The following is a 10301-nucleotide window of genomic DNA, read 5'->3' as shown; positions in this document are numbered from 1 at the left end:
ATGCATATTGCACCGTACATAATTGCCTGTATGTTGTGTCGCAGTAAAAGGGGGGTCATTCTACTAAGGAGCATTTCTATTTTCCAAAGTTTACACCCAGAGGATCTTCGCTGCTCATTTTGCGGCCCTTAAAGTGTGGCCAATCAGCTTAAATGCAGTTTGTTTTTCATATTGGACATACATATTGCATCATAGACAATTATCTGTACCAAACAGATCAGTTTGAACAAAAAGCTAGGTCATAGGAAGTGTTTTTGGACCTTTAGGGCTGAAGCGTTACAGATTGTGCAATAGAAATGTAAAGCTAATTTCCGATTGAGCCGACATATGCATAATTTACTGTCAATGCAGTCTCTGCTAACGCAGGAATATTGCCTTTAAATGTAAATAGTGTTGTAACGCTGAACTTCTGCGATACAGATTGAATAGAGCCCTTACTGTGGTCAAACAGCTTAAAGTGTATTCTAGAGTCACTAGAATACAAAACCGGGCAGTTTGAACAAAAACCTAGGTCAGGAAGTCTTACTGGACTTTTACTGTGGTCAGACAGCTTAAAATGGGGCCCTGGACATGTATATGGTACAAATATAGCACTGTACAGGAAAAAAAAATTTGATTGTGTGTCCATAAAACCAGGGTCCAGTATACTCACTAGAGTCCCTAAAGTACAAAACAGGTGAGTTTGAATAAAAACTTGCGTCACAGGACGCATTGCATTCCAAAATAGCTTACAATGTAAAAGCCAAATCCTTCTGGTGGACACTAAGGAAAATATACAAAAAAATAATAATAAATGACTACATTCAAAAAGTCAAGAGAGATGCAAATACATTTCTTTAAAAAATCAAATGCTTTTCATCAACAGTAACACTCGGTAGAGTCAGCCCATTGGGCACAAACTGGTTGAATCAACATTGTTTCCAAACCATTTTATGATTGGTGTGATACTAACCTATTTACATGGTCTTACTAGGATACTGCCTCAAAAAATATATTTTATTTGTCTAGCCAAAACGCTTGACCTGAGGCATGTTTTGGCACATAAGGCTAGCCTTGCGCTGATTTAAATGTTTTAAGTCTGCAGCCTGCTCATCATCAGTAGGAAAAGTAGGTTATTTACAGTGATGCCAGTCAGTTAACACCCCATCTACTGATCACATTGTTGCCATTATTTCGCTTAAGCAGTTAGCTTCTCACCTAATCACCTGCTAATAGTCGGAATTTGGCACCACCATTATAGTGCAAGTCAAGAGTGCAAGTCTGGTATGGAATTGCGTTTTATTTCACACTGGAAGCAAAATAGTTGATCTATTCCTTTGTAATTAAGATATAATCCGGAATTAGTAAATCAGCAGAGTTAAAGTGACAGTACTAAAGTGTAGACTGGACCCTGGTTTTATGGACACAAACATTAGTTTTTCCTTTGCAGTGTTACATTTGTACCATATAGTGTATGGGCCCCACACAAACGTTTTGTTCAAACTCATCTGTTTTGTATATTAAGGACTCTAGTAAGTAGGCCTCTGGTTTTATGGACACACAATCGATTATGTACTGTGCAATATTTATGTCCAATGTGAAAAAACAACTGGATTTCAGCTGATTGGCCTCTCTTTAAGGGCCGCAAAACAAGCAGTGAAGCACCTCTGGGATTACCTCTGTGGATTTGGAAACTAGAAGTGCTCCTGAGTAAAATGGACCATGCATTTACTGCAACACAACCTACAGAAAATGGTGTATGGTTCTCTGAATTATAGGAGTGCACCAGCACTGTGCATGCACAAAAAAACATTGTTGACCATTTACATTTTACATTTTAGTCATTTAGCAGACGCTCTTATCCAGAGCGATTTACAGTTAGTGAGTGCATACATTTTCATACATTTAGGCAAAGAAAATTAAATACAAATAATTCACATAATATGTCATAGAAAAACTATTCTTTGTATGATAACTAGTATAAAATATATCGATAATTCTGCACATTTTCGCTATAATTATTAATTCAGCTACGAAGTATACAGGACGTTACTCTTATTCTGAAGCGTTCCAAAAAAACGTGACCCGGAAGTACTTTGTTATTCTTGCCTGCTTGGTGATAGTTGGCGAAGATTATTTACCGATCAAAACTCTTCTCTTGTCATTAAACTAGTTTAAAACTGACCGTGAGTTACTTCGGGGTATTTATATAGAGTCATCATTGAGGTAAGAAACCACTGTTATTGTTCAACAACAACTAGTCGTTATAAACTCCTCTATAGCTAGCTAGCTTGTTTGCTAGTCTACTAACGTTATACACTTGACGCAATTATGGCCGTTAGCAAAAATTACAAAGCGATTAAAACGTTTTAATGGCAAATTGTATGGACGACATGTCATTTTATGATCTAACTAAAACACAGAAAACCAGCATTAGCTAGCTAGCGTTATCTTAGATTTGCTTGTAGTTGTTTACTGGGGCATGTCAGTTAGGCAAGGCCGAGACAGTTAAGTTACAAGTTTGGCCGAAACAAAAGTGAGTTAGTTGAATGTAGAAGAAGCAAGCTAATACAGGCAGTTAGTAGATGCTGTCTGTAATTTAACCAGATGCAGGATGTAGAGAAAGGGAAAATGACAGTGTGTGTGCATGCGTGCGTGTAGGTCCTGCCTGGCTGGCCCATGGTGAGACAGGGACCTAGAGGAACTGAACGGACTCAACATGGCCTGTGTAGAGGAGCCCCCTGAGAAGTATGTATGTACAGTAACAGTCAAAAGTTTAGACACACCTACTCAGTAAATTGTTTTTCTTTATTTTTTACTATTTTCAACATTGTAGAATAATAGTGGAGATATCAAAACTATGAAATAACACATATGGAATCATGTAGTAACCAAAAAGTGTTAAACAAATCAAAATATATGCTATATTTGAGGTTCTTCAAAGTAGCCTCCCTTTGCCTTGATGACAGCTTTGCACACTCTTGGCATTCTCTCAACCAGCTTCACCTGGAATGATTTTCCAACAGTCTTGAAGGAGTTCCCACATATGCTTAGCACTTGTTGGCTGCTTTTCCTTCACTCTGCTGTCCAACTCATTCCAAACCATCTCAATTGGGTTGAGGTCGGGGGATTGTGGAGGCCAGGTCATCTGATGCAGCACTCCATCACTCTCCTTCTTGGTCAAATAGCCCTTACACAGCCTGGAGGTGTGTTGTGTCATTGTCCTGTTGAAAAACAAATGATAGTCCCACTAAGCCCAAACCAGATGGGATGGCGTATTGCTGCAGAATGCTGTGGTAGCCATGCTGGTTAAGTGTGCCTTAAATTCTAAATAAATCACAGACAGTGTCACCAGCAAAGCACCCCCACACCATCACACCATCATCAGGTCGCAGTTGTAAATGAGAACTTGTTCTCAACTGGCTTACCTGGTTAAATAAAGGTTAAATAAATAAATAAAAATCACACCACCTCCTCCATGCTTTACGGTGGGAACTACACATGCAGAGATAATCCGTTTACCCACACCGCGTCTCACAAAGACACTGCGGTTGGAACCAAAAATCTCAAATTTGGACTCCAGACCAAAGGACACATTTCCACCGGTCTAATGTCCATTGCTCGTGTTTCTTGGCCCAAGCAGGTCTCTTCTTCTTATTGGTGTCCTTTAGTAGTGGTTTCTTTGCAGCAATTCGACCATGAAGGCCTGATTCACACAGTCCCCTCTGAACAGTTGCTGTTGAGATGTGTCTGTGACTTGAACTCTGTGAAGCATTTATTTGGGCTGCAGTTTCTGAGGCTGGTAACTCTAATGAACTTATCCTCTGCAGCAGAGGTAACTCTGGGTCTTCCATTCCTGTGGTGGTCCTCATGAGAGCCAGTTTCATCATAGCGCTTGATGCTTTTTGCGACTGCACTTGAAGAAACGTTCATTGACATTTTCCGTATTGACTTACAGTAATGATGGACTGTCGTTTCTCTTTGCTTATTTGAGCTGTTCTTGCCATAATATGGACTTGGTCTTTTACCAAATAGGGCTATCTTCTGTATACCCCCCCCCCCCTACCTTTTCACAACACTGATTGGCTCAAACGCATTAAGAAATTCCACAAATTAACTTTTAACAAGGCACACCTGTTAATTGAAATGCATTCCAGGTGACTACCTCATGAAGCTGGTTGAGAGAATGCCAAGAGTGTGCAAAGCTGTCATCAAGGCAAAGGGTGGCTATTTGAAGAATCTCAAATATAAAATATATTTTGATTTGTTTAACTTTTTTTGTTACTACATGATTCCATATGTGTTATTTCATAGTTTTGATGTCTTCACTATTATTCTACAATGTAAAAATAAAGAAAAATCCTTGAATGAGTAGGTGTGTCCAAACTTTTGACTGGTAGTGTGTGTGTGTTCACCTTTGACTGTGTGTATTTACCTATGTCTCCCCCTGTGTGTGTCCAGACACTGCTGGGTTTGTTTTGCGACAGAGAGAGAGGACCGCGTGGCAGAGTGGGTGAGCCCCTGCAGGTGTAAAGGCTGCACCAAGTGGATCCACCAGGCCTGCCTGCAGCGCTGGCTCGATGAGAAGCAGAAAGGAAACAGTGGAGGAGCCGTCAGCTGCCCTCAGTGTGGCACAGAGTACAGCATCGTCTTCCCCAAGATGGGTAACTGACACACACAGAGCATAGTCTTTCCCGATATGGGCAACTTGCAGCACACATGCACACACAAGATAGTTCTACTCTGTAGTGTCTCCTTCTCCAGGTGTGTGTATTGTACTGACTGTGTATATGTCTGTCTGTCTCCCCCTCCAGGGCCGTTGGTGTACTTCCTCCAGCAGGTGGACAGGGCTCTGTCGCGGGCCAGTCCGTTCGCTGCTGCTGGGGTGGTGGTGGGGACAGTCTATTGGTCAGCTGTAACCTATGGGGCTGTGACTGTCATGCAGGTACATGACCCTCTACTCCTGACCCTCAAACCATTATACCCTTACCCTAGACCCCTAACCTTTGACCATAACTAACACTAACTACTAACTAGTTCAGTAACTAGTTCAGTGAAGCCATTACGAACACCAATGCAACCCAAAACACAAGATTCACAATTCTCTTTCTACAGGTGGTAGGCCATAAGAAGGGCTTGGATGTGATGGAGAGAGCTGATCCTCTGTTCCTCCTGATGGGTCTACCTACCATCCCTGTGATGCTGGTCCTGGGCAAGATGATCCGCTGGGAGGACTACATACTGAGGCTGTGGCAGAGACACTCCTCTAAACTACAGCTGCTAGTGCCAGGTACACACACACACATACAGTGCATTCGGAAAGTATTCAGACCCCTTGGCTTTTTTTGACATTTTGTTACGTTACAGCCTTATTCTAAAATGGATTAAATGTTCAAATGTCCCTCATCAATCTACACACAATACCCCATAACGGCAAATAAAAAACAGGTTTTTAGAAATGTTTGCAAATTTATAAAAAATTAAAAACAGAAATCTTGGCTGTGCTTAGGGTTGTTGTCCTGTTGGAAGGTGAACCTTCGCCTCAGTCTGAGATCCTGAGCGCTCTGGAGCAGGTTTTCATCAAGGGTCTCTCTGTTCTTTGCTCCGTTCATCTTTCCCTCGATCCTGACTAGTCTCCCAGTCCCTGCCGCTGAAAAACATCCCCACAACATGATGCTGCCACCACCATGCTTCACCGTAGGGATGGTGCCAGGTTTCCTACAGACGTGACGATTTGCATTCAGGCCAAAGAGTTCAATCTTGGTTTCATCACACCAGAGAATCTTTTTTCTCATGGTCTGAGACTCTTTAGGTGCCTTTTGGCAAACTCCCAAGAGGGCTGTCATGTGTCTTTAACTGAGAAGTGGCTTCCGTCTGGCCACTCTACCATAAAGGCCTGATTTGTGGAGTGCTGCAGAGATGGTTGTCCTTCTGGAAGGTTCTCCCATCTCCACAGAGGAACTCTGGAGCTCTGTCAGAGTGACCATCGGGTTCTTGGTCATCTCCCTGACCAAAGCCCTTCTCTACCGATTGCTTAGTTAGGCCGGGCGGCCAGCTCTAGGAAGAGTCCAAACTTTTTCCATTTTAAGAATGATGGAGGCCACTGTGGGACCTTCAATGCTGCAGGAAGTTTTTGGGACCCATCCCCAGATCTGTGCCTCGACACAATCCTGTCTCTGAGCTCTACGGACAATTCCTTCGACCTCATGGCTTGGTTTTTACTCTGACATGCACTGTCAACTGTGGGACCTTATATAGACAGGTGTGTGCCTTTACAAATCATGTCCAATCAATTCAATTTATCAATCAAGTTGTAGAAACATCTCAAGGATGATGAATGGAAACAGGATGCACCTGTGTTCAATTTCGAGTCTCATAGCAAAGGGTCTGAATACTTACAGAACCAGTCAAAAGTTTGGACACACCTACTCATTCCAGGGTTTTTCTTCATTTTTACTATTTTCTACATTGTAGAATAATAGTGAAGACATCAAAACTATGAAATAACACACATGGAATCACGTAGTAACCAAAAAAGTGTTAAACAAATCAAAATATATTTTATATTTGAGATTCTTCAAAGTAGCCACCCTTTACCTTGATGACACACTCTTGGCATTATCTCAACCAGCTTCATGAGGTAGTCACCTGGAATGCATTTCAATTAACAGGTGTGCCTTGTTAAAAGTTAATTAGTGGAATTTCTTTCCTTCTTAATGGTTTGAGCCAATAAGTTGTGTTGTGACAATGTACGGGGGGTATACAGAAGATAGCCCTATTTGGTAAAAGTCCATATTATTGGTCCATATTATTTTTAAATTTTTAGTCATTTAGCAGACGCTCTTATCCAGAGCGACTTACAGTTAGTGAGAGCATACATTTTCATACTGGCCCCCCGTGGGAAAAGAACCTACAACCATGGCGGTGCAAGCGCCATGCTCTACCAACTGAGCTACAGGGGACATATTATGGTAAGAACAGCTCAAATAAGCAAAGAGAAATTACAGTCCATCATTACTTTAAGACATGAAGGTCAGTCAATCCGGAATATTTCAAGAACTTTGAGAGTTTCTTCAAGTGCAGTCGCAAAAACCATCAAGCGCCACGATGAAACTAGCTTTCATGAGGACCGCCACAGGAATGGAAGACCCAGAGTTACATCTGCTGCAGAGGATAAGTTCATTAGTTACCAGCCTCAGAAATTGCAGCCCAAATAAATGCTTCACAGAGTTGAAGTCACAGACACATCTCAACATCAACTGTTCAGAGGAGACTGTGTGAATCAGGCATTCATGGTCGAATTGCTGCAAAGACTACTAAAGGACACCAATGAGAAGAAGAGACTTGCTTGGGCCAAGAAATACGAGCATTGGACATTAGACCGGTGGAAATTTGTCCTTTGGTCTGATGAGTCCAAATTTGAGATGTTTGGTTCCAACCGCCGTGTCTTTGTGAGAGAGAGAGTAGGTGAACGGATGATCTCTGAATATGTGGTTCCCACTGTGAAGCATGGAGGAGGAGGTGTGATGGTGTGGGGGTGCTTTGCTGGTGACACTGTCTGTGATTTATTTAGAATTCAAGGCACACTTAACCATCATGGCTACCACAGCATTCTGCAGCGATACGCCATCCCAACTGGTTTGGGCATAGTGGGACTATCATTTGTTTTTCAACAGGACAATTACACAACACACCTCCAGGCTGTGTAAGGGCTATTTGACCAAGAAGGAGAGTGATGGAGTGCTGCATCAGATGACCTGGCCTCCACAATCCCCCGACCTCAACCCAATTGAGATGGTTTGGAATGAGTTGGACAGCGGAGTGAAGGAAAATCAGCCAACAAGTGCTCAGCATATGTGGGAACTCCTTCACGACTGTTGGAAAAGCATTCCAGGTGAAGCTGATTGAGAGAATGTCAAGAGTGTGCAAAGCTGTCATCAAGGCAAAGGGTGGCTACTTTGAAGAATCTATTTTGATATGTTTATCACTTTTTTGGTCACTACATGATTCCATATGTGTTATTTCATAGTTTTGATGTCTTCACTATTATTCTACAATGTAGAAAATAGTAAAAATTAAGGAAAACCCTTGAATGAGTAGGTGTGTCCAAACTTTTGACTGGTACTGTATGTAAAAAGGTATTTCAGTTTTTTACATTTAATGCATTTGCAAAAATTTCAAAAAACCTGTTTTTGCTTCGTCATTATGGGGTATAGTGTGTAGATTGATGAGGATTTTTATTTATTTAATCAATTTTAGAATAAGGATGTAACTTAACAAAATGTGGGGAAGGGGTCTGAATACTTTCCGAATGCACTGTACACACAAAAGAGAGAAAACAGGTTCTTTAGAGAGAGAAGATTTTTTGGTTTAGTAAACATTACAGCATGTAGTACATTCTGCAAATGAAATGAACGATACCATTTTAAAAAACTCTCTCTCTCTCTCCCCCCCCCTTCCTCTCCTCCCCTCACCCCCTTCCGTCCCAGGTATAGGGCGTCCATTGCCCCGTGTGCCAGCTGATGGGGGTTATGGAGGGGACCACCTGTCAGTGTCTCGTACTCTGTGTGGAGCTCTCATCTTCCCCTCCGTGGCCAGCCTGGTGGGACGGCTGATCTTCAGAAGGGTACCTTCATCTCTGCAACGCACCGTTCTGGTGAGGGGAGTGTGTGTGTGTGTGTGTGTGTGTGTGTGTGTGTGTGTGTGTGTGTATTTGTACAGTATGTCTGGGGTGGCATGTGTTTTTTGTTGGTCTCTCTTTCTCCCTCTCTCTCTCCCTCTGTGTTATAGGGTGGTATAGCATTTGTGGTGATGAAGGGAGTGTTGAAGGTGTATTTCAAACAGCAGCAGTACCTCACCCAGGCCAACCGCCACATCCTCAACTACCCAGAGAGAGAGAGGGACAGAGAGAGAGAGGGACGGAGCGAGGAAGGAGAGGACGACACGGATGACAGTGGAAACGAGTGAACACAACACTCCCCCTACCATAACGCTAACCCTAGAGAGGGAAGGAGGGAGGTAGAGGGGAGAAATAATACGTTGGAGTTAAGCACACGAGGACAGCAGAAACGATTGACAACCTCCCAGAATCCTCTCTGTTCCCTGACCTCACACAAAGAGAAACCTGCAACCAATCACAATGTAGTTTTATTTTACTCAGACAAGGGGTGTGTTTAAGAGGTTTGTTACGTTTCCAAACAGAGAACTTGTCGAATAGAAATGCAATTGTTAGTTTTTTGTTTGAAAGTGTTTTCTCCCATTTGTGTCTCCTGAATGCAACCATGCTCTGCTATTTTTATTGTAAGATATCCACCCAATCATGACTGTATGTGTGTGCGCGTGAGCATTTTTATGTGTGTGTGAGCGTACGTGTGTCTACACCAGGGGTATCACACATACGGCCCACGGACCGGATCTGGCCCGCGTGGGGGTTGAATCTGGCCCGCGGGTGGTTTGAGTATAAAAAAATATATATATATATATATATATATAAGGACAATTTTTTGCGAGTTTTGACTACAAGGAAATATATCACATTTTCAGTGCTGACTTCGTTGAAGACCAAATGCGCCCCCCGGGGTAAAAGGAGTTCGACACCCCTGGTCTACGTTGTAGAACTCATGCTATTTTATTTGCCTGTAAGAATGGATTAGCTAATAAAGTGATTTGATTGTTAAATACTACATTCTCTCTGTTATTATTGAAGAAGTGGAATTACTTCTACTTTCACTTAGTCATATTTTACACAGTGCCTCATCAGTCAGAGGTAGGTAAGTTAGAAAGGAGGGGTGGTGTAGAACTTACTTTATTTCCAAGGAAAGGAAGTGAGGAAATGAGGGGAAGAAGGAAACAAATTATTACCTGTTTTTGCTTTGTATTGTGTGTAGATTAATGATAATTATTATTTTTTAAATCAATTTTAGAATAAGGCTGTAACGTAACAAGATGTGGAAAATTCAAGGTGTCTGAATACTTTCCTGAAGGCACTGTATAAGAGAACTAACCAGACTGCCCTGGGGGAGCACGACGTGTACTATGGTGCATTAAGTTTGTTTGAGCCTCTCCAGTTAACTGACAATAAATAATGATTCATTTAAGTTTGACTTCATGTGTCCCTGGTGGTAATTTCAACGACAGCTTTTTCAAGCATTTTTTGTTGTGGATGTTTTGGTTCCAGTCGAAAAATCAGGAAAACGGTGTAACTAGTAGCGACTAAATAACCAAATCTATCATGAAGAGAGTCACTCTGCTTGTCAACAGAACATCTTCCAATGGCAAGGTTGCTTGTTGCTGAAAATCTGTCAGACCCCTTTCTCTATCAA

The 10301-nt window shown here is 42.0% G+C and overlaps 1 protein-coding gene across 1 annotated transcript; it reads left to right on the top strand.

Annotated features, from left to right (window-relative positions):
- Nucleotides 1–2067: 2067 nt before the first annotated feature.
- LOC121541542 (E3 ubiquitin-protein ligase MARCHF5) lies at nt 2068–10082 on the top strand. The gene is made up of 7 exons (XM_041850617.2): nt 2068–2205; nt 2641–2727; nt 4441–4643; nt 4794–4924; nt 5095–5269; nt 8469–8635; nt 8770–10082. The coding sequence occupies exons 2-7, from the start codon at nt 2699–2701 to the stop codon at nt 8944–8946; spliced, it is 882 nt and encodes a 293-aa protein (XP_041706551.1). The 5' UTR covers nt 2068–2205; nt 2641–2698; the 3' UTR covers nt 8947–10082.
- The last annotated feature ends 219 nt before the right edge of the window (nt 10083–10301 follow it).

This window comes from Coregonus clupeaformis, chromosome 27 (assembly GCF_020615455.1).
Source record: "Coregonus clupeaformis isolate EN_2021a chromosome 27, ASM2061545v1, whole genome shotgun sequence".
NCBI classification, from domain to species: domain Eukaryota; kingdom Metazoa; phylum Chordata; class Actinopteri; order Salmoniformes; family Salmonidae; genus Coregonus; species Coregonus clupeaformis.
The sequence above is the reverse complement of the archived record's forward strand: the minus strand, read 5'-3'. Positions and strand labels throughout refer to the sequence as shown.

Excerpts from the sequence above, each read along its gene's own strand:
- LOC121541542 (XM_041850617.2), top strand. The coding sequence starts at position 2,699 with ATGGCCTGTGTAGAGGAGCCCCCTGAGAA. Across the intron at positions 2,728-4,440 it reads GTAGAGGAGCCCCCTGAGAA|ACACTGCTGGGTTTGTTTTG; the intron begins GTATGTATGTAC and ends GTGTGTGTCCAG. Across the intron at positions 4,925-5,094 it reads GGGCTGTGACTGTCATGCAG|GTGGTAGGCCATAAGAAGGG; the intron begins GTACATGACCCT and ends CTCTTTCTACAG.